At 45.6% G+C, this 24,723-nt stretch overlaps 1 protein-coding gene across 1 annotated transcript in view; it reads left to right on the top strand.

Moving 5' to 3' along the window:
- The first annotated feature begins 5,189 nt into the window (after window positions 1-5,189).
- The window catches only part of PSMB7 (proteasome 20S subunit beta 7), a 29,336-nt gene continuing 9,802 nt past the window's right edge, over window positions 5,190-24,723 (top strand). Inside the window, exons 1-6 of the mRNA XM_083597451.1 lie at window positions 5,190-5,342; window positions 7,198-7,291; window positions 7,439-7,536; window positions 7,885-8,025; window positions 10,340-10,455; window positions 16,840-16,898. Of these exons, the coding sequence (XP_083453577.1) occupies window positions 5,269-5,342; window positions 7,198-7,291; window positions 7,439-7,536; window positions 7,885-8,025; window positions 10,340-10,455; window positions 16,840-16,898 (582 nt within the window). The 5' untranslated portion in view covers window positions 5,190-5,268. The remainder of the gene's footprint in view (window positions 5,343-7,197; window positions 7,292-7,438; window positions 7,537-7,884; window positions 8,026-10,339; window positions 10,456-16,839; window positions 16,899-24,723) is intronic.

The raw sequence follows: 24,723 nt of genomic DNA, 5'->3' as shown, positions 1-24,723 counted from the left end.
CGCGTGTGCTGTTCGCGTTTCGCCACTTCTGTGCATGTGCACGATGTCATTTTGACCGTCTGCGCATACGCAAGTGGTGAAACCTGGAAGTAACACGCTCCATTACTCCCGGGTTGCTGTGGAGCGCAACCCGAAAATACTTATCCTGAAGCATATTTATCCAGAGGTATGACTGCATAAGGTTTAAGCGCAGAGGATTTTTTTAGAGAGTTAGAGTTGTTGAGAAGACAGTCTGGAGTTAGGAGAGACGGAGAAGATAAGTCTGTGGGCTGGGCTAGTCTGGTGTGAGAGAGGGAGAGAATTTGTTAAGAGGAGTCAGTCAAACAGTTGAGATAATCAGTCAGAAGGTATGAGGAAGGTATAGGCCAGTAAAGAAACTAAAGTTAAGATACTGACAGGAATATTATCTGAGAAATCATAAACTTGTTAATGTTTGTAAAATAAACTGGGTTTTTTTTGGTTCACTTTTAACAACTGTCTGGACTCAGTGTTTTACCAGAGAGTAACTGGTTGGTGGCAGCCGGGAAGCGATCACAGTGGTGGCACAGGGATCAATAGACCGTTAAATGTCCGGGGACCCTGTGTGAGCGCCACAGGCATCTTATTAGAGGGCATTTGAAAGATAGATCTGATTGCTTCTATTATTAATGGTTGTTCGGTGATTTGTTGTTTTAATGGATTGTGTTTACTAAAATAAAATTCTGGGGCGGGGGGTGGGGAACAATAAGACATACCATTATAAAACAATTACAACCATAAAACAAAAAAAGTGTAAAAGCAGTTCCACGTATAAATAAATTCCATGTATAAAAGCAAAACAAACATTTAAAAACAAGTCCATATATAAAAGCAATTTAAAATAGTTCCAAAAAACAGGTTTTTTCAGAGAATAATAAGTTCTTTTGGCTCAGATCTCTTATAAACATTTGGACCTGATTAAAGGTGTAATAGCTAGAAAAGAAGGAATGAAAAGATATAGGAAGCATGTTTTCCAACAACTAATAACTGCAGTGCTGCAATTTTTATTTTTTAAAAGATTTATTAACACCACATTGCAAAAAGTCTAAGGCTGTGCCTGATCTTCAGATGCTACTCCTAGAATTTTTTTGGAATTTATTTTTCTTACGGCTAAAGGATCCTCCCTCTTGTGCTCCACAGGAACGTAGGAAGCTCAGTGCATCTCACGCAGTGTTGCCTACATACTGATGGCAACACCTCCAGAATTTCTGACTGGGGTCTCTCCCAGTCTTACCTGTGTATGTCAGGGACTGAACCTGGGACCTTCCACGTGCAAAGCTCTTTTTTTTTTTTTTTGAGGCTGTTTAGTCATTAGTTCTGCCCAACTCTTTGTGACCCCCTGGACCAGAGCACGCCAGGAACTCCTGTCTTCCACTGCCTCCCGCAGTTTGGTCAAACTCAGGTTCATAGCTTTGAGAACACTGTCCAACCATTTGGTCCTCTGTCGTCCCCTTCTCCTTGTGTCCTCCATCTTTCCCAACATCAGGGTCTTTTCCAGGGAGTCTTCTCTTCTCATGAGGTGGCCAAAATATTGGAGCCTCAGCTTCAGGATCTGTCCTTCCAGTGAGCACTCAGGGCTGATTTCCTTCAGAATGGATTGGTTTGATCTTCTTGCAGTCCATGGGACTCTCAAGAGTCTCCTCCAGCACCAGAATTCAAAAGCGTCCATTCTTTGGCGATCAGCCTTCTTTATGGTCCAGCTCTCACTTCCATACATCACTACTGGGAAAACCAGAGCTTGAACTATACGGACCTATGTTGGCAAAGTGATGTCTCTGCTTCTTAAGATGCTGTCTAGGTTTGTCATTGCTTTTCTCCCAAGAAGCAGGCGTCTTTTAATTTCGTGACTGCTGTCCCCATCTGCAGTGATCGTGGAGCCCGAGAAAGTCAGATCTCTCACTGCCTCCATTTCTTCCCCTTCTATTTGCCAAAACAAAAAAAATTATTTTTATCTATTTGCCAGGCAGTGATGGGACCAGTGGCCATGACCTTTGTTTTTTTGATGTTGAGCTTCAGACCATATTTTGCGCTCTCCTCTTTCACCCTCATTAAAAGGTTCTTTAATTCCTCCTCACTTTCTGCCATCTAAGTTCTGTCATCTGCATATTTGAGGTTGTTGATATTTCTTCTGGCAATCTTAATTCAATCTATGTCAGAATCTTGGATCCCATTTTAAGACTGCGTTTACCTCCAACAATTTGTCACTTTCCTCAAAGCAAGGGGGCGGGGGATAAAATAAAATAAAAATAAAGACCTGTACCTATTAAACAGTTGGCAAAGTACATCATTCTCAGCTGTCTTCATCACAAGTTGCCCCTTTCCCAAAATCTCTGGAGGATATTTTTCTCTGCCTGTATTCCAGTTGGGTTAAAAAATCCAGCTTCTCCCTTCTGGACCACCAACAGCACCTGAAATTCAGCAGATGGTGCACCGGATGAGCGATTGCAAATGTGCCAAAGTTAATTACTTAAAAGTCTCTAGGGCTGATCGTGGCAAAAACCTTTTGCACTTGTGTAGCTCCTGAGAATGCGTGCAGCTGAACAGGCTTCAATTATGGCAACAGCGCAGGCTAAGAAATGAGTACAGACGGGAAGAGGCAGAAGGAATAACAAAACGACACAAACCACGTGTGCAAGGAGTATAACTAGGATGGGCCACTGCGTGAAAAGACGGGGAGGGGGTAATCTAAGGAGTATTGACCCAGACCCTTGGAAGCTGGCAATGCCCTGTAATGGACATGATTTCCCACAGTCAAGACGAGCAGGATGGGGGGGGGGCAGTCAGTAAGAAGAGGAAGAAAGAGACTTGTCTTTTTCTCAGCTAGTCGAAGGCAAGGGACTAAAAAAAAAAGGCTCTGAGGTTAATTACTGTGTATAATAAATCTTCTTGAAAATACAGCCACTGCTTGCTGATTACCTAAGATGTTAGCCCGCCAGTTCCTGACTCTACCTGTTAAAGCAATTGGACTCCATAGCGAAAGGATGGCCCACCCTGCCTACGGGCAGTAGCAGCCAGTGGTGAGGTTGGTGAGTTTAAGAAAGGATGAAAACATGTCCCTGTTATATACACCCAGAAAGTATTAGGGGAGATCAATGATACCAATCGCTGGGTGGGACAACACGCAGTGACACACACTGCTTAAGGACTTCCTTACATAGCACTCCTGCTAAGCCTAACTGAGCTCAACTCCACAAGAGTCCCATTATCTTGTCCCCAAATTACATCCACATTTCCCAGCCAAAAGCACCTATAACTGGATTGCAGACTAAAATTAACTCGCTGGGGGAAATGATCCTACAGCAACAAATGGCATTTGACACCCCCCCTTGGCCCAGGAGGGAGGCCTTCTGCACCCTATATTAACCAGTCCTGCATTTATTACGTAAACCAGAGTGGTATCTGTAATCCTGATAATTGCTGTTGTATTGGAACTTGGGTGTATTTGCTTTCCTTTCCTGAATCAATGCTGTTCTAGGTTTGCTCCCCAGCCCCCTCAGTTGTCACCAATGCCATTTATCTTTTAGAAGTGTGGTGCCATCTATTGAGGGACGTGGGTGGTGCTGTGGGTTAAACCACAGAGCCTAGGGCTTGCCGATCAGAAGGTCGGCGGTTCGAATCCCCGCGATGGGGTGAGCTCCCGTTGCTTGGTCCCTGCTCCTGCCCACCTAGCAGTTCGAAAGCACCTCAAAGTGCAAGTAGATAAATAGGTACTGCTCCAGCAGGAAGGTAAACGGCGTTTTCCTCGTGCCGCTCTGGTTCGCCAGAAGCGGCTTAGTCCTGCTGGCCACATGACCTGAAGCTGTACGCCGGCTCCCTCGGCCAATAAAGCGAGATGAGTGCCGCAACCCCAGAGTCGGCCGCGACTGGACCTAATGGTCAAGCCTTGAAATAAAATTATTTGTTAGCATAACTTTTGTGAAAATTATTTATATGCTTACTTATTTACAAGACTTCAGTTATCCCCAGGGTAAAAAATAAAGGGGGGGGCACATTATCTACCGGGCCCGGGCCTCTGCCTGGCTCAGTGCTCAAGGCAACACACTGCAACTGCTGCCCCCATCGTGCCCGGCTGCCCAGCCCCACACCATGATCCCGCCGCGGGAGCCGATGCATGGGGAGGCAGCAGTGCGAGGGGGGGAGCAGCCTTTCCTAAAAAGGGTCAACAATTTTGGGGTCCCCCCCTTAAAAAAGGTCGACAACTCTGAGAAACGGGGGAGGGGGCCGCCAGATATCCTTAATAAGGCCCTGCCGAGGGGCTTCGTGTCCCCTTTGGGGTGGGAGCGGAGGAATGGATATGACTCTCGCTTTGAGCCTCGAGGGCGGCTAAGGAGCCGTTTCTTCTGTTTGCTCTTCACTTCCTTCCATGTTTCGGACCCTCGGCTTCCTTCCTCCCTTTTCTGCCATCTTTGCCTCAATGGAAGCCTTGGCTCCTCTTTGGGATTGTAGGACAAGACCTGCCAAGGAAAATAAAGAACTTATTTATGTATGCTACAACAGCGGCAAGAGTCTTGATTGCACAAGGATGGAAGAATGAGGAAACCCCGACAAAAGTGGCAAGAGAAATGGATGGACTATGCAGAACTGGCGAAACTGACACACAAACTGCGAGACAAGGACAACTGTGCCTTCAAAGAACGGGAGCTTTTTACAAATTACTTAAAATACAATAAAATGAACTGGACTCTTTGGCAGGTTTTGAATAAACATACACAAATTTATTGACTGTTAACATAGTAAGATAATATGAAGAATTGTACAATTTTACAGTATGCAGAGAATATGTGGTGAGAAATCAGAGAGGAGCTGAGGAAAGTCTGGGGGGGGGGGAATAATGAATACGACATGTTTTGATATTTTGTCATGTTGAAATTGTTAATAAAAAAACATTTTTTTTAAAAAGGGAAACCTTGGCTCCTCCTTAACCAATCAATGAAAACAAAGCGGGATGAAGAACCATCGAAGGCCCCGCGCGGGCTTTCAAATGAGAGAGAGAGAGCTTTTTATTTGGGTGGGGTGTGTGTGGTTTAAACGTGACGAAGGAACGAGGCCCCGAAGCGCCTTTCCCTCAGCGCTGAGAGGAAGGCGAGCGCAGAGGCGCCTCCATCTCCCTCAGGTTTTGGCGGGAAAGGGGCGGGGCCCCGCGCGTGACGCAGCCGCGGAAGCCCCCCCCCCTCCTCCCTCCCTCCCTCCCTCCGAGGCCGCTTCCGTTTCCGCCGCCGCCTGAGGGGAAACCGAATCAGCCCGAGCAAGATGGCGTCGCTCTCCGTCTTGCAGGCCTCGCCGGCCGGCGCTACCGGGGGATTCAGCTTCCACAACTGCGCCCGGTCAGTGGCGGCCCCGGGGGGGGGGGAGAAGGAGGCGGCAGGGCGGGGGGGGGGCGGAGGGGGAGAGCGGGGGGGGCGTCGGCGTCGCGGGCGCCGGAGGGGAGCCGGGCGGGCGGGCGGTGACTCAGGAGGCTCCGAGGCCTAGCGAGGCCCTGGCGCGGGTGGGAGAGAAGGGGCTCCTCTGAAGAAACAACAACAACAACGGTAATAAGTATCGCGCGCGCCGGCGCTGCCGCGGTTTCCCCGTGGAGCTCCCTTCGCGGCCTTGGGATCCGCGGGTGCTTCGTTCTTTGCGGGGTCGGGAGGAGGAGGAGGAGGAGCCCCCCCTCGGAAGCGGCTGAGCGAGACCCCCGAGGGCTCCCCATGGAGTGAGCGGGCAGGCGGCCCTTGGGGGTCTCAAAGAGAGAAGGAAGGGCTGTCGCTTCGTCACTGCCAACCTCTTGGAAAAGCTTAAACCTGAGGGTTTCTTATCCACGCGTGGATTTCTTTTCTCCTCAGTAACTGGGCAGTTGACGGAGGGGGGAAATAGCGCTCAGGTTCTTTTCGGGGGGGGGGCGAGACGGGAATAATAATAATAATAATTTATATCCTGCCTTTCCCAGCCAAAACTGGGCTCAGAGCGGCTAACATCAAATGTATGACACATTAACATAAAATCAGACAATCAGTTAAAATACATCCTAAAATCAGATCAAGATCAGCATAAAATCCAATCAGATGGCAACCTGCAGATTAGGATTGGGGACCTTAAATGCTGACCAGGCCCAACTGTTTGTGCTGAACTTATTGGGAGGCCACTTTCATGCAAGTTTTTATGAAAGGGCATCGGGAGTCAGACTGAACCCGGACCAAAGGCCAGGCGGAACAGCTCCATCTTGCAGGCCCTGCAGAAAGATGTCACGTCCACCTTTTTATCATGCTGGGCGGCTCACGCAGCGGCTGTCCACCTGTGGGTCCCCAGATGTTGTTGGACTACAACTCCCATCATCCCTGAGCTCTGGCCTTGCTAGCTAGGAGTGATGAGAGCTGTAGTTCAACAACATCTGGGGACCCACAGGTGGAGAAAGGCTGTCTTAGAGCCTGGTGCTGACAATCCCACATTTGCCAGGTTGCAGGTTTGATCCCTGCGTGGGACGGCTGCGTATTCCTGCCTTGCATGGAGCTGGACTAGGGCTAGGTGATCCTTCGGGTCCCTTCCAACACCGCGGTGCTGTGAATCCCATGTTTGCCAAATCTTATCTCCTTCCATAGGAGCAAGCGGTTGCTTGTTCCCCCACCCCCAATTATAGGGGGGGAGGGTAGAAGAGAATTGCAGGGGTGGGGGGAGCGTGAGGGTTGTTGATTTGGCTCCAAACTGCTTGTGTGTGCGCTGTCACTACCAAGGGAAAACACACTTGCCTGCTCCCCAATAGCGTGGGTGGAGCACGCAAAAGCGATGCAGTGTTGTGGCCGACAGGTAGTCCAGCCCTTGGGCAGGCTTACTTAGAAGGTAAGTAAGGTTTGATTTCATTCCAGCAGGATCTGCTTATAATCTTCAATTTCTAAGAATAAAAATTTTAAATGCATGACCAGCGTCCAGAGTGTGTGTGTCCTATAATGAACTAGTCAGGGGGCCAGATTCAGGGAAAGATGGAGGTAGCTTGTTACCTTCCTGACAGGGCTGTCTTTCTTTCATTAAATCGGAAAGAGGGGGGTGTTGGTGGGCTTGGTGCTTGCATTGGTTCCTTTTGCTGCATTCACTTCTTTCTCATCCTCTGGCAATTAGCGTCGTCAGGATCTCCTTACACTATTTATGGAGAAGACTTTTTAATTTTTTGCACCAGTCCCTGGTTTTCATGATTACCTCCTGTTGTAGGAATTCTCACCTTGAAGCGGAGGGGACCAAGAAGGGCCTGCGCCTTCCCACAGCCCGCAAGACTGGCACCACCATTGCTGGGGTGGTGTTTAAGGTGAGGCCCCAATGCTTGTTGCAGTAAAATCAGCTCTTTCAGTGTTTGTCCTATGCATGTCTACTCAGAAGCAAGTCCCGCTAAGCTTAGTGACACTTGCTTCCAGGAAAGTGGGTCTAGGATTGCCATCTCCCTTTCTTTCTCTAGGATGGGGTAGTACTTGGAGCAGATACAAGAGCCACTGAAGGGATGGTTGTTGCTGACAAGAACTGTTCAAAAATACATTATATATCTCCAAACATTTAGTAAGTATATATATTACTAACCTTTTTCTAGGCCTGCTCATGACCACAGATTTTCTGGAAGTGGAAAGTTGCAAAGTATTTGTTTCTAATGGAGGGAACCAGGGAAAAGTAGGAAGAAAAAGGATGGGTATTTAATTGTTCATGTTTCACAAAGGGATTTCTCTGTCCTCTCCTGAATATGACCACCTGCTTTAATGGACTAATACTGTCTAGTTAGCTCTTGATTCCTACAGAGTGGCAAATGTGTTCCGGGGGTTTGTGGGGCGGCTGCCAACCAAGTGTGGCCATGTCTTCTAGATAATTGTTCAGAAGCTGCTTGTTTACTAAACGAAGTAAATACGTTTGCAGTTGTTGTGGTGCTGGAACAGCTGCAGACACAGAAATGACAACTCAGATGATCTCTTCTAACATGGAACTCCACTCGCTCTCTACTGGACGGCTTCCAAGGGTGGTCACAGCCAACCGGATGCTCAAGCAGATGCTCTTCAGGTAACTGGCTTGTGGACTGAGCCGTGCTGTTGCCACTGTTTGCCTCCTTCCCTTTCTCTCTTCATTCAGTTAAGCAGTGTACTTTCCCAACATGTAGTTGGGAACATGTAGTGCAGTGTACTTTCCCAACATGTAGTTCAGCAGTCGAGTGGCGTGTTCTAAAATATGTGTGTGTTTAAACAATTTTACAAGCAGAAGCCTTCAGGGGCAGCATTTAAAAATGGAAACTTTTGTGTTTGTCATCAGCATTCAAAATTAACCAGTCTCCAATCTCTTTTTCGACTCAGTGGCGCCACCTAGCAACCAAAATGAGATTTCCAGCTAGGTGATTTGTGACCAAGATCTCTGGCTGTGCAGGAGAGCCAAGGGCAGCATCTGAAGCGGGGTTCCCTTTCTGCTTGCTCCCCAGGGAACTTTTTGATGTGCTAAAGGAATTTCTCCCTGGGGCCCAAAGCAGCCTTACTTGTGGTTCTTTCTCACTGCTGTTTTTGTTACCACCCCGAAATGCAAGTGTTTAAATACCTCCCATCTAGCTGTGGCTGCCAGGCCACTGCACACTTCTGCCCAAAGGCTTGGACTTGCCAGCAACGAGCTGCTGACCATGGGAAAGAGAGTTTGACCCCCCATCACATGGTGGGAGAGAGGAGGGTGGGTGGATGGACTGGTGGGAGGGAGGCAGGATTATGCAAAAACGAGATCTCCAGGGCAGAGTCTCTTCCAAGGCTGCCAGGGGAGGGGATGAATTGGAAAGGACCCCTCACTGCAAAAAAAAGAGAGAGAACAGACCAGAAGCTGCAGTGTGCCTCATTGCATGGCCACTTCCTCTACACCACAGTTGCATGTAGGCTTTGTGTGGCATCTCGGTGCCCTGTGTGGAGGGAGGGAGTCGGGAGGACTAGCCCCTCACCTCAGCTGATCAGCCTTACTTCCTCCTGCCCTTTGCTTCCATGCCCTTCCTGCCCAAAGCTTTCACCCTGCTCGCCTCCAGAACAGGCTGGCTGGAGCCACTGGCACGTCCTACCGAGGGGGGCAGAAAAACTGCAGCAGAGAGGGAGGGAGAGGCAGAGGGTGTGCCCCTTTGCTGTGTGGGTGGCTGCTTGCTGGGGATGGGTGGCTGGCTTGTGTGAGGGATACCGCCTATCTGCTGGCCTAGCAGAGCAGGCAGGCAGGAAGCAGCCCTTTATGGGACGTGGGTGGCGCTGTGGGTTAAACCACAGAGCCTAGGACTTGCTGATCAGAAGGTTGGTGGTTCAAATCCCCGCGACGGGGTGAGCTGCTGTTGCTCAGTCCCTGTTCCTGCTAACCTAGCAGTTCAAAAGCATGTCCAAGTGCAAGTAGATCAATAGGTACCGCTCCAGCGGGAAGGTAAACGGCGTTTCCGTGCGCTTCTCTGGTTCGCCAGAAGCGGCTTAGTCATGCTGGCCACATGACCCGGAAGCTGTACGCCGGCTCCCTCGGCCAATAAAGCAAGATGAGCACCGCAACCCCAGAGTCATCCACGACTGGACTTAACTGTCAGGGGTCCCTTTACCTTTACCTTTAAAGCCTTTTATACTGCAGAGTAAAGGGCTGCTTCCTGCCTGCTGAATCTGCAAGGCCAGAGAGATGTGGCTCTGTGAGCCTGCCTCCAGCCACCAATTCCATGTGTCTATGTCTCTGGCTGGGGCTCTCTGTCCTGCAAGCCAGAGACTTTGGGCAATGCGCAGCTGATAGGTAGACAGGCAGGCAACACTTCCTCCTCACCCCTCTCTCTTTGGGAAAGCTTCAAGTCCCTGTGAATCAAACAGTGGTGAAGGCTGCCAGGTGCGCGGCCACCATGTTTCCTCTTTGCTCAACTTCGGTTTGCGCAGCATAAGCTGGGCGAGGGTGTGTGTGTATGTTTTGGGGCAGCTGCTTTTTAGTCTCTGGGAAGCCCATCTGTTTCACGAGAGGAGTCTTGACGTTTCAACACTCTTAAGCAACCCCCTTCTTTTCCCGCCCCTACCTTTGAACTGCCGCCACCACTGGAGTTTGTGTGCATTTTGAGAGAGAGAAAAAAAACTGCACAGAACTGCAGGCTTGCACTGCCCCTGCTTTTGCAAGTTGGCTGTGGTTGTGCTCTTTTGGTGCTGCGCTGCTTGCAGATCCCCTGGCTCACGCAGGCACACAGTCCTTTTTTTCCACTGAAAAGGCACCTAGGCATTCTTGAAGTGCCTGGAATGCAGGTTTAAGATGTCATTAGGCTCGTAGCTTTTATATCCCAGTTTCTAACACTGTTTGGAATGCATTTCTGGTGTTCACACACTCTTATGCTAAACACATTCATGTCTTCCAGGTATCAAGGTTACATTGGCGCAGCCCTGGTTCTGGGTGGGGTGGATGTCACCGGGGCCCATCTTTACAGCATCTATCCTCATGGATCTACTGACAAATTGCCTTATGTCACAATGGGTGAGTCTTTCCCTGTTACAATTTAGGTAACTGCACTGCCCACTAGTGGAAATCTGTCATAATTAGTTTTTCTTTCCTCATTTTTACTTGTGTGTGTGTGATTCTGAAATGTCGTTAGTGTTGTAGAAAGTGAAAGTAAAACAGGGATCTCATACTTTGTGTGATCCTATCTCTTGATGCCTAATAATAATACTTTAAATCATTGTCAAATTGTAAATGGCTGTGTGGGGAGATGGGAAATACAGCTTGTGCACATTTGCCAGAGACTCCCAGAGTGTAGCTTCAATGCTGAATGGCAAATGTTTCACTAAATCGAATCCCAAGGCAGTGGTTCTTCATCAGAACATTAAAGCAAACACACACAAAGTTTCTGAAATGCCATCAGAACCTCTAGAGAAATTACACTGTAAGGATGATTTCAGATTTCTTAAAGCAGCCCTGTAGCTTATATAGGGGTTGTCAGCAGCAAAAATAATATTAGCTGACTGAAAATACAGATGTGTAGCACTTGTCAGTGGAGAGTGCGAGAGCTTCTAATTTATTGTTTTGCTCTTGAAATGGATGCAGTAGTTAATAGGCAAATGCTACTATGGATGTTTGGTGGAGTTTGTTCACATAGATTCAATTCATTCTGACCCCAATTTCACTTTGCTCTAATGCTTTGCCGCCTATATGTACAAAAAAGCCCACACCTCTGTGTTTACTAGGGTCAAACATTTTTCTTAAATTACTTGAAGAAATGATGTGTGTGCGTGCACACACACAAAACCACAGAAGCATCTCTTTTACAGGTAGCCCTGGTTAGATTATGGAAGAGGTGTACTCAAAAATTACTGCATCTGTATGGTTTATTTTGATGTTCTTTCATGCCAGCGTTAGGGAAAATTGGAGTCCTGGGCATAGAGAAGCAGAGTTGTACAAAATGCTTAGAAGAACAGAGTGTGGCTTTTTTACACCAATAGATGGTGCCATGGTACCCTACAAAGTAGTAAATTATTTATTCTGTGCATGAAATCTATTTTTGAAAGAATGCTATTATAGGATTTATGATGTAATATTCTATTCAGACCCTTATATGAATTAACATAAAATATGAAATTGGATTAATATTTATAAATGTGCCCTGAAACTTATAAATTATTAAACTGCTGAACAATAAATTACCTTGCTGCATTTGTATAGTGAATGATTAGTGACCCAAAACTGCAGGATTCATGTCTGCCTTGCACCAGGAATCCTTTGACCCTGTTTTGTTTGAAGGTGTAGAGCATGGCTATCCTATGAATATTGTTCACTGAACCCAGGGAAAGAAATCTGACTGGTAAGGACTGCTGTCATTAAATGGGAATAGGCTTCTAAGCCTGTGAAGCCTGACAGTATTAATCTGTCTGTTTTATATACCATACTGCTATTCCTTTAAAAAGAGAAGAGGAAGGCTGCAATTCCAGCATGTTTAAAAGCAAACCACACTGAACTCCACAGCACTTGTTTCCAAGTAAACGTGCTTAGGGCTGGGCTGTTGCATACCTGACAGTGCTTCATTACAGGGCACATTGTGCAGATCTCTGGTCTGGTAAATATCATACAGTATGGACAACTTCAGTCTACTGTTTAAATAATTTGTCCAAATGTAGGGGCCATGTTTTAGATGTGATACTGCAGACTGAGAGTCTGAAGAATTAATTTCTTGCTCCAGTGTGCAGCATACCTAAGGCTTAGGGATTACAATCTTAAAATGATCATAAAACCAGACATCAAAATTCATACCCTCAAGCTCTGTTCTTGGGATGGATATCTGGCACAGACATGAATGTCTTGCAGTGCCTCTACATTGACACAACCCAGTTTTGGCCTCTTCTGGAAAGAAAGGAGCGCATCCTTTTGATGGGCAGATGTGATGCAATATGAACACAGTTTGTGTTTTTAGTACTCCTCTTAAGGCCGACTGATCTCTTATGTGCCAAAATATTAGCATGATTTTTAAACTCAACATTTTGACAAGCTCCACACTTAGGTTGGTGGCAGAGAATGCATATTTAAGCCAGAAGGACTTGGCTATCACAGCAGAATAGTAAATACTCAGACCTGCTCATATTGGATCAGATGTTAGGCGCACACAAGGCAGCAGTATTACTATTCCATGATTCCTCCATGTATCTACAAACTGAATGCTAATTTCCCCATACCTTTCTCTTGTTGTTTTAAGCAATATTTTACATGTGCGTAAGGCCTCTGTATTGTTGCTCAAAACAGGCAAAGAATGGAAATCCAGCATTTTGTTCCTAAATAAGAGACCAGTGTCGTTCCTTAGAAGGAGTTTAAAACATACTCAGTGCTTACTCAGGAGTGAAAACATCAAATTAAAGTGTTTATGCTGACAAAGGACAAATGCGGATTTCAGCAAACGATGCAAGATTGTCTGATTGCTGGCTTGTCTAGAAAAGCTTCTGGCCATGGCTATATAATGAAATGCATGCATACAATTAAAGGGCTTGAAGTCTGTACTTCAGACTTGGGAAGCAGCAAGATGCATTCTGGTGGTCTCTTGTGGCTGAGGCTGATCTCTTGGCACCAGTATTGTTTCATATTCATAAATCAGCTCTTCATGCATTGGCAATGTCTGTCTGCAGCACAGGCAATGCCACCAAGAGACCAGGCCTCTCAGCCAGGAACCAGAGTGAAAAATGATGCCGATCGATGGGTCTGTGGAGAGCACTGGATATCTACCTAGGAGGAACAGCAAATTGAATAACAATGAGCGCTTGTGAATAAGTGCGCTGTCAGGGACTGTTGACACTGATGGATTAGAGAAATCTAAATGTTACTCTCTTCACAGTGCATTTGTTTGCCAGTGTGGCAGGCAGAGGCAGCAGCAAACAGGTTCTTGAATGCTGGAAGATGCAGAAGGCTATTTAGTAAAAGAAAGCACTCTTCACTGAATGTTTGACGTTCCGAAGGCTGCTAACTGCAGTGTGCAAATGGACAAGTCCAATATCGGTTAAATATGGGACAGCAAGGTCATTTTAAAACACAAAAAGTATCTAGGTCATCAAATGTATGAAGAGGAATGCTGTGACTCTGTAATGTAATTGTAAAGAGAACATCATTCAGATATTATTATTATTATTATTATTATTATTATTATTATTATTAATAATAATAATATATCGCCCTATACCCGGAGAGATCTCAGGGTGGTTTACAGAAAAGAGGACAGTTCACAGAAAAGATTCCCTTTCTTGTTATTCTTTCTGGGTCTAATAAATAAAATCACTTTTGAGATTGGTGTAGAACTTATTTCTAGGCTGTTTTTAATTTAAATGCAGGCAGCACTGAGAAACTTACGTGCCCTGATCAGTTTATTTTAAAGTATTTTTAAAACCACCCTTTATCAGTTAATATATCCGGATGATGTGCAGAACAAGACCAAAAGTGGCCATATAACCACAAAAGCCCCATGTAGAAAATACAGCCTAAACAACTTTACAAGGCAGCAAAATATAATAGGGGGACGACACACGCAAAGCAGCTTGAGCAAGCAGGAAAGTTTTGAATTGGCACCGTGAAAGATGACAGAGTTGGTGCCTATGAAGTTCTGTGGGGATGTTCCACAATTGAAATGCCACGACAAGAAGCATGTTCCTTCTTGTAGCATGTTCAATAAGAGCCTGGTCCACAGCAGGTTGTAAGATGGTTGTAGGCTGGTGTAGGGGCAGGTGCTGCGTCAGGCATTTTAAGAGCATGCTCTCACAGACTGCCTTGTGACCAGCGTTGTGCGGTTCTCTTCAGTGTTGGGGGGGCGCATGGCATCCAGAGAGGTCCGTGCAGCTCCTGTCCTCAAATACAGGCCTGTTGACTGTGGGCTTCTGGCGCTGAAGAGCATGAGCTAGTTTTCTGAAGCTGCCTTGAGTATTTTGTGGTGCTTTGAGAAAGCGAGGGTGGTCTGTTACCCAGGCTTGTCACCCAATGTTCTGGTTTAGTGCCTCTCACTTCATTAACCCTTTTGTGTTGTTTTTGCCAAGCTATATGCCCTGATAGCCATCGTTTAAAATGCCAGCTCTGTGTCTTGGTCACACACCAGCATGATCAAGAAATAGGAAACCAGGGTGAAGCTGTGCAGAAAGAGGCTGCCTCCCCTAGTTGAGAGCATCGTTCCTGGACATAGCACTTCCTCTGCTCCAGGGAGTGAGCTGACGAGTGCTTGGGGGGAGAGATAGGATGTGCCCCCCCCCCCCCGGCAATATCCAGTCTCTGAATCCATTAAGGCTCTTCTTTGAAAGTCAAAAATGAGAGTGCTGCAGCTGCAAAGATGGGGATCAGAACCTGCCCCTACCACAGATGGTTGGGGAACGGGCTGGTGGTAACTTCGTGTCTGTGTATATATCTTTACAGTATGTTCTCTGTTCACACCCTACTCGTCCCCTGCCTTCCAAAATGTTGGGAATTTTGCTAGCGTGTGAGTGCAAAATGGGCTGTTTCAGAAGCAAGGCCTAGATATAAATTAAATAAAAAATAGATTGTTGTGAAATATTTCTTCTGCCTCATTACAGCTCTTGTCTTCCCTGTTAAAACTCCAGTGCGAGGCTCTCCCAGATACCTTGTTTGCCTCTTATTCCACCTGATTCTGCTTATTCCCGTTGTGGGGAGCTTGGCAGTAAGGCTTGCCTCATAAACTGCATCCAGAGCAGCCCTACAGGACTTCACTTTGACCTCCTTGTGGTTCAGCACAGTTCTTCTTGTTTGCTATTTTTGGCAGCTGGCATATTTTGTGCGTGTTGCTCTCCTCTCCTGTTAGTCACTTGCAAAGAATTCCTTTTTGTTTCCCATTCGTGCCTTTCTGAAAATGGAGCTGTACGTTGCTCGGAGGCAAAAACGAATAGCCGTTGCCTGGAGTATGAGAAGATGCTTTGTGCACCCTGCTGTTTATAAATGTGATGTATTTGGTACTGTAAAGGTAATGATCCTCGACCACAGCAATATTCCATAACAGGAGGAGTCTTTGTCACATTCGCTGGAATTGCCATGTTCATTGATTTGTGTCTGTAAATCTGCCTCTACCCTTTAAATTTGATCTATAATTGGACCTCCTTAAATGGTTCAGATAAGATAGTCTGTATTTTCTCAGCAATGTCACTGTCAGCTTCTCCCTTTTCATTATACATTCAGCAGACTTGATAAAATCAGCAGGACACCTCATTTGAAACTCTTTAATCGCTGCCTTTTTCTTTACTAAACCATTGAGGTGGTCAAGCGATGTACACAAATCATTTTAAATGGAAAATATGGCTTTCTGGGTGACCCAGCTAAACAGATAGTGGTATGCAAAACAAGTTAAAAAGTAATAAATGCCAAAAAAATCTCCTAATTGGCATAAAAAATTGTCGCTAACTTTATTCAATCTCCAAAAGCAGAGCATCCTGAAATACTGTCTGGGCTGCACTGAAACATGATGATGATGTCTGTGCAGGGAAGATTCACATTCTCTTCTGAACAAAGCTTATTTAAGATTGCCAAATAGTTCATAGCCGCTCTTTGCGTGGACTTGTAATGCCTGGAGCTGACATTGGAAAAGGGGGTTCTTCTGTTAGTATTTTTGTAGGACAGCTCTTGGAATCGCCAAATGTGTGTGTTTAAACCTTTGTGTGTGATTCATGTTTGCCACTCTGGTGTGCTCTGCCTTACTGTTTTTTTAGTGCAAACTAGAAACAATCCAAAACACAATAAAATAAAACACAATTGAACTGGGGTAGATGAGACTGAATGGCCACCCGGATTCCTATATCTTTCTGTGCATGTGCTAAACCAACCCACTGAAATAATCTGTTCCTTTCAGCTGATCCAAATGATTTTAAAGCCCTAGTCTGCTTCTTCTCAAAGCTTCTGGCTTGGTCATACGTGGCTCAGTATATATATTTCTAGAAAATATCTCAGCTGTTCTAGAAATGTTGCCCCAATATCTCTCTCAGTAGGATTTTTTTACTTGCCTTGAACAGCATGACCACCCACCACCCTCTCTGCCATACCACTCCACTATTCACTTTTGATATTGAGAATATTTTCAAAAGCATATGGGAAGGGGGCTGGGGTTCAAGAAATAAAAGCTGCTCCCACTAAACCCTGGTGCAGCTTCCGTTGGGAGCTTGGTACGAGTTATCAACCTGCTTTTTCCCTTTGCCTTTCTTCAGAGTAAGGCTCCGTTTGTTATTGAGCTTGGACAAGAGATGCTGCTCTAAAGTAGCAAAACAAATGTATGGGAATGTAAATCAGTATCTGTAAAGTTCTTGTCTCATTGTCGCCTTTTCTGTTCTGTCATTTGAAAACCACAATGGTGTATTGGATGCAACCAAAAAAATTAAAACGAAAACTTTTCCTTGCTCTTTTCAGGTTCAGGTTCATTGGCAGCTATGGCAGTTTTTGAAGACAAATTCAAGCCTGACATGGAGGTAAACACTCTCTCCGCCTCCTGTGCTCCCGCTGTTTATTTGTATAATTGTGATAGTAGCATAGTGCGATTTGTAGGATGGGGTCCTTTGAATGATCTTTAATGGTTGGTTTTCAGTTACAGCAATGCCACAACAGTCTGAAGAGTCACTTTGTTGTCTTCTGTGGGGATTATCCAAAGTATTGTTTCTGTGCTAATAAATACGCACAAAACTTGAGTTAGACACAAAACTGTAAAATGTGTGTACCTGTGGAGAAATCCGTGCAAGTCTGACACCTGTGCCTTGTGGATGTAATTGCAGGAATTCTTCAGGATGTGTTAAACACATACCTAATGTTTCCTCAAATGCTGGTGTTTCCAGATATTTTGTGCCTGACTCTTTAAGCTATGAGTGCAAAAGTGGAAGGTATGGGTGATTATTGGGTCTCTAGTCTGTGCATGTTCTTCACAAAGCCACATTCTGTGCCCTTGAGGTTTTTTTAAAAGTGGAGACTGGCATTGAAGTTACTTTTTGTGGCTTAGTGGTTCTCTACTCCCAGCTTGTCAAGGGTGAAATCCTCAGTACCATATTTGTGTGTCGCAACAGCAGAATGGCTAAAAATGGGAGCAGAAATAGTATATTTCTAGTTGCTTAAAGGCCAGCCTGATTTAAGCAATTGTCATGTACACAATCAAGCGGCGTTTTTAATTGGCTGCTGAATTGAGCATAAACAGGAATCCATTCATTTTGGTTGGCCATGGTAGCTGGTGCTGCTGCCTCTGAGTATCTGAAAACAATGTACTTTACTGCCCAGTACAGAGTAATGGAAGAGCCCTACCTGTCCCTTGCCAGAGGTGTTGGAGGTTCTATTTATTTTCACAGAAGAGCAAAATGTGACTCAGCACTCAGTTGAAATTGACAGCTTGTCTTGGGAAAGCAATCACCTTCAGCCCAACATTTGTATTTGATGGGTGATTGTATTAATGAGTTGGATCTTAACTGCTGCTATCCTGGTAATATCACTACTTAAGTCATAGTGAACATCTCCTAGATAGCCAAGCTCCTTTGTCACCCTCGCAGAGTACACAAGGCTCAGATTAGCAGGCCAGAGCTAACCCAGCAATTCTGAGCTTTTATTCTTGATTGAGAATGGATGAGAATGGAGAAGACCAATACTTTGTGTGCCTGTGGTGTCACTTGTCAAGGTGCAGAAGCATCACAAAAGAGGGGCTGCCCCATTTGCCCCAGGGCCTTCGCACCTGACTGTACTGCCTTGGCAGTATTTTTGTCTGTTTATGATTTCACTGGTTTATTAATTTCCATACCACTCTTCATCCAAAGATCATCATCATTACTATATTAATGCTTTAAACAGAGCAGCTTGCTTTGTCATCTGACTAGAAGAAAGAAGCAAATTTCCATTTTGAAACAGCTTAAAACCACATTTTTGGGTTTATATGGAAAAATTGGAGTGAGGATCCCCTCCACTCTTGCCCCATTCCTTCTCCTTCATCTTTCAGCCACTCCCCTCCCTAGTTGGAAAAAACAAATGTTTTATTGGCTAATCTGGTTTTATGGGAGGGAGAGAATTGCATCTGGCTCTGACTACTATAGATAGCGTGGACTACCCAGTGCATGTGGATTTGGATAGCAAAAAGGCTATAATTCTGTTTGTGTATGTGCTGTTTTTAACTATGAAGGGAAGCTATATCTTGGCCAGAATGAAGTACCCCTTTTTAGATGGGTGTTCTCTAGCACAAATTCCTTGAAGGTTTAGTAGCATAACAGGTTGCACGATGACAGCGCCTCTGTGAAAAGACTGAACAATATTTGGTAAATCTCTGTACCACCCCAATGTGTTAATGCTGAATTGGTCAACTGCTGATGCACATGCAGTGAAAAGAACTTTAAAAATCTTGGTGCCATGGTCATTAAAATGTGTAGAAAATTAATATTTTTTCTGTCAAGATTAATGCAGCTCCTTTGTTTGCTAATTGTCAGAATATCTTGATAGAGCTTTTAAAGGGCAGTGGTGTTCTTCAAGACCATCACATCACAGAGAAATGATTCAAAGGCAAACTGTCCTGCACCCTCTGGTATCAACTTGCAAATTAGCATCTGGAATCTAATTAAACAAGCTTAATGAAATCAGCAGCTGAATACTGCAGGAAAAGACAATCAGCCCCCACCCCCTCTGATATATATTCTGTACTACTGAAGCCGTTCACCAAAAGCATCGTGTGAGCACAGTTAAAGAAATTAGCATTTATTTGAAGACAAGGAACTGTTTTTTTCATTCTGTTACGCTTTTGGCATGCGCCAGCGTCCCCAGAGAGCCGTGCCACAACACATAGTGCACAATATTTATAAATCTGACAGGCAATAATAGCAACTTGAAAAATTTCTTTTGCTGGAATTTCAAGTTGAGAGCTGCCAAAAGCTGAGAGGATCAAACCTGCTCTGGCAGCTGCTGTGCCCTACAGTGAGAATAGCAGACTTTGAAGATGTTCGACTTAAAAAAACCAGGACTGCAGGCTTAGCCAATTTTTGCAGGTTTCTCCAGCCCTGGCTCTCCGCCGTTTGAAGATGAGTTGTCGAAGCTTCTACCACTGCCTCAGGCATCCTCACACCAGCAGGGCTTGCCCCCCCCCCCCACCTCCGACCGCGTCTTGAGTTTTAGGTAGCAAGTGGCTTTGTTGGTGCCAAGTGTGACAGCCCTTCCTTAGGCTGTAGCGCAGAGTCTGTCTGTCGAACCTTCTCAGGATAGATCAGTGGTTGGATGCTGGCCTCCAGAGGGGCTGTTACGGATTTCCAAGGATGGCAACTGCTTTAGGCCTAAAGCTCAGACATGTTGTTGATGCTTCAGACAGGAGGTTGAGCCCCTGGCCACTGTAGGGCAAGCACAGTTGTTCACATGTGCACCTAAACTTGCCTGAAATAAGAATGGGAGAGTGGTAAAGCTATTGATGGCTTTGGTTCAATTCTTGGAGCAGGGTTATACTGTAATGTTGAACCTATTCATATGCTTAGCAATGACAGAAAAGGGTATTTCTTCTCTCTCTTTTTTTTAATACTGTTAAATACTGTCATACTTTAGAGGCTTGGAGACAAAAGGACCAGAATTAATCTTGGCCCAGATGAAACATGCTAATTTGTTTCTCATTTCTGCCTGGAATCACCCCTGAGTTTGCAGGACTGGTGCATGGTATGCAGGACTTGTGGAAGGAAACAAGGGCACATTCTTGAATGCTGGTAGGTTTGCTAGGCATCTTGCTAACAGGGCAGCAGAGCTGGACTACAGCTGATGAGGACTGAAGGGGAGGAGGAGTGTGAGGAGGGAGGAAGGTGAGGGAGAGTCAGCTCAGAAGAGGTGGAATTGCCTGCTGGGCTCCAGTCCTTCCTTACAGTCACATTTACTCACCATTTAGCAGTTTAAAGGTTTTTTCCCTCCCGCAGCCTTGACCTGACTTTAGAAATAGTTTCTCTAGCAGTCTGCTGTTCCCATTGTGGCAGTTTGGTCTGTTGTGTTGGGGTGGGAGGGGTGGGAGAAGCATTGTGCTGTCCGATTTCATTGGTCCATCATGCTGACATGTTATTTATGTTGCTGTTAGGATTGCCCTTCTCTGAAGAAGGCCTTGCATTCCATTCTAGGACTAGTGGTGTATTATCAGATACTTTGCACTTCCTAATAATTGTTTACAGTGGTACCTCTGGTTGCGAACGAGATCCGTTCCGGAGGCCGGTTCGCAACCTGAAAAGAACGCAACCCGTGTCTGTACAGGTGTGGGTTGCGATTTGCCGCTTCTGCGCATGCGCATGATGTCATTTTGTGCATATGCACGAGCGGTGAAACCTGGAAGTAACCCTTTCTGGTACTTCTGGGTCGCCTGAAAACGCACAACCTGAAGCAAACGTAACATGAGGCATGACTGTATATGAAAAAGGGCTCTGGAGATGCAGCTTCTGGAACTTGAGAGCCTCTGCACCGCTGCACTTAAGGGCAATGCACTATGTATATTACTGCTTTGGTAGCAGAGACAGTCATGCAAAGTACAAGTGAGCCCCCAGTGAAAAGCAGCAAGTGCTGTTCCACGCCTTTTTCAACCACGGGGAATAAAAGAAAGCATTCAGAACACCAAATTCAGCCCCACATGTTGGATTTGAACATTGGAAGCCAGGCAAGTGGCCTCTGCAGCCCAGCCCAGTCAGCCATCTGAAATCTGTTTTTGTTTGCAGATGTGAGGCATTTCGCCTGAAAGCCATTAAGCTGCAGCCACTCCCCAGAAGCTTGTTCCCATCATGCAAGCACCATGACAAATGCATTGTCTGCAATTCTCTTCACATTCCCACTGCAGCGGAATGTGAAACCCCTTTGCTTTAATAGGATGAGGGTGGCTGGTGGGTTCTGTGTGCAGATCTCACATGTACTGCAAAGTCTGTGGAAAGACACATTCCAGCCTCCTGCCTCCCAGAGCATTTTCAAACCACAGCTCTGGAGTGCAAGGGTGGACTGGCCAATGGACTGCTTTTCTGGACAAACGGTGGAGGATTCAGGATCTGTAGTTCAGGATGGATGTGAAAGAACAGGGCTCAGATGGGGATGTTGTGGAGAGCGAAGGAAATGACGGACATAATTATTTGCAGCGGGCGCCTGATTAATGGCTGACAACAATGCTGATAGTTGGGAGTTTTTGTTTGTTTTTTGACAACCGCCGAAACTTAAAACTTGATCAGGTGCTGGCGCCTCATCAGTCTCATTTAGGCTTCCTGTGTGAGTGACTGACACTCTGGAGCCGTGACACGCTGCATATGAATGCTGGCTTCATTAGTGGGGCTGATCAAAATGCCCGTGTCCCTGCCACAGGGCTCAGGTGTGGGTGTCTTCTGGCTAATCCCCCCGGTTGACACTTGGTGTTTTAATGACTCCATAGGAAGGTGGCCGCGTGCTGGGGGGGTTTGCCAGCAGACGGCGGAGATCAAGGGAGACAGCCTGCATTAAGCGGGAGAGCTGCCTGAGCAACCTGCATCCCCACTGGCAGCACACACAGCTTATGCAGAAGGCCTTTCAAAAACGGGGCCCCTTTGCGGGGGGGGGGGAGCGCCCACCGCTTTGTGTATCTCTGGTGTTTGGCGCTTGCACTTTGCCTTGCCGGCTGCAGCCTCTCTGCCCTTTTCTCTGGGGCAGGAATTGTGAAGATTTGTGCAAGGATGCTGGTATTTCTCCAAACTTCGTCTCCCCATTTCCCTCTCTTGAATACAAACATAATTGGGGGAGCTAATTTGGATTTTCCTTCATCAGTGGAACTTTCTACCCGGCATGAATCTTTCTACCTGGCATGCAGAAAAAAAGAATCCTGTGGAACTAATTATAGAAAAAACTCTTGCTTTTTATTTTTTATTTAAGGGGGGGGGGATTTTCCAGTGATTGAGTATCTTGAGCTGTTTCATCAGTGTTCTCCCATAAGGAAATAATACATAAACGGTGGAATAAAACATCACACTATTATGAGTGTTCCATCTGCAGAAGTATTTCAGCTAGGCAGATGAAATGATTCCCCTTTTCTCCCCCCATGTAGGGTTCCAGGGGTCCCCCCCCCCAATTTCAGGGTCCACTCAACGGGAAGGGGGGAGAGGAAAGCCCCATTGCACCAGCTGAAGTGCTTGCATAGGACTTCCCCACGGGGTTTCTTAGGTGAATCCCACCCAAAGTTACCTTAAGGGTCTGGTTTCTGTTAACACTGGCAGGCCTGCAGTTGCTTGCTAGTTTTCTTTAGTACTATGTATAATTTGAAAATGTATGCTGAACTGTAGCACCTTTAAACTGAGAGGTGCAGCAACAGCCCGCTGAACTTCGTGGAAACGAAGTTAGTGCCTATTATATGAGCAGGTCTGCTCACAGTGGACTGTTGAAATCTGGTGATCGCTTTCACTCCTCGCAGAGTAGGTATGCCAGACAGGTAATTATTTTTGATGCATTTCTTAGGAGCCAAGTATTCAAACAAAAGTTGTATTGCTGTTGTTTCTTGAACTGAAGGAAATGGTGAGATTTGCCTGGAAAACCCCCCGCCCCCCCATAATGCAAGACTGGTTTGGTGCTTCTGCAGCAAGCAAGAGTTCTTAATACAAAATACATTTTGTATGCAAAGAGCCAAGAAATACTAAGTGGAGGAGGGGGTGGGGGTAGGGAAATATTTGTTGCGAACTTTGGAGAGAGGTTTTATTGGAATTCCCAGAATACTTTAATGATGTGGTTGCGGACTCTTCCCCTGCCTCTAAGATTGATTTTTTTCCCTGTTGACAGTAAAACATGAACAAATACACCTTAATACCCAACAGAGGGTTGCTGTTATAACACCGTTCACAATTCTGCAAGCTGCCTTTTCTTTTTCTTTTTGGTTGTCTGTCCATTTCCACCTTTCTGCTGTCACACAGATCCAGCTCCTCACTGCAGCTGTGAGAGGATGGATTAAGAAGATTTATAAAATCAAGGCTTTTTTCTCACAGCATTCACTTGCTTGGATTTTGCTTCCAATCAGATCTTGGTTCCGTTTGCTACAATTTGTATCAGTAACAAATTAAATAAGTCTGTGCATTTGTGTTTATCTTGTAGTGAATGACAGCCTGGTGTAGCCTCTTCCAGACCCCTTGAAAATTCAGGTGGAGGCTGGCTCTGTGATGTGAGGTTTTATCCAGCAGAATGGCGGTGGCGGTGGCTGCTCATATAAGAATGAAATAAGAGGAGCCAGCCTTACTGAATGGTAGTTCTAGAATCATACATTTCTGCCTTGGCAGGTAATTCAACATAAATTGTTAATGTAAATTCAGGTTAGTGGGGAAGATATTTTTTACTAAAAAAGATAAACTGCTGATTAATTCAGTATAGAACTCAATTACAAATTGAAAGGGCCACTGCGGGACTCCAGAACCCTAAAGACAACAGATGTTGAATTGATACTCCAGCATATTTCACACTGGTATGAAATATTAACATGGTTTATTATACTTGTGATGTAGATATGAGAAAGAGGAGGCCTGGCTTGCTTGTGTTTGTACTAGTGTGTTGTGAAAATAGCAAAGGTTCAGCCAGCTGTAATTAAAGGCTTTAAGAGATGGCTGATTCAGGGAGGATCTGAAGAACAAAGCCCAGTAAGTTTGTTTACAATTTGTTTTTAGATGTTTACAATGTGCAGAAGACAAATCATACAGCATTTTTGCTAAATGCCCCAAAGGCAAGGAGTCTTATATTGAACCTTGGCCTGCTTCAGATCGAGTTTCGTAACACGGGGTGAAAGAATGCTACTTTTGACCTGTGTGTCTTGTGATTCCATTTGGAGATTCAGCCTCTTTTCCCCACTTTATTGTTATGTCAGAAAAGGTGGGTTTGCATCGTGCGTGGCTGAAGTAGTAATGTTTCCTTGCTTCTCTGAAAAGCTCCTACCTGCAGTAACCCGTTGCAGAGTGCCTGTGTTCTTGTAACATGTGGTTAACAGAACAGCCTGAAGGTTTGCTGTGCCAGAATGTGAGCCAAGGATGAGCTGCAGCAGCACACATGTTGATGGTCAAGGCCCAGCATTACTGCCAGGAAGTCTCATCCATGCATGCAGAGTTTATTGTTGTGCAAAGCGCACTTCAAATATCAGCACCCATACAAGGAGTGAATTCTCGTGATGAAACAAACTCTTGTTTATTTATTGTTGCCAAAGCTTGTGTGTCTATGCTGTCTGTCATAGCTATATAGGCATCCTAGACAACACGCCCCCCCCACTCCCAGATGTTTAAATTCTCAAACAGTGGGGGACCCATGACCTCATAATTTCTCTTGCATTGAGATCTGGAAGATTACAGT

This window comes from Podarcis filfolensis, assembly GCF_964270895.1.
Source record: "Podarcis filfolensis genome assembly, chromosome: Z".
NCBI lineage: Eukaryota > Metazoa > Chordata > Lepidosauria > Squamata > Lacertidae > Podarcis > Podarcis filfolensis.
This window is presented reverse-complemented; position numbering and strand designations above follow the sequence as displayed.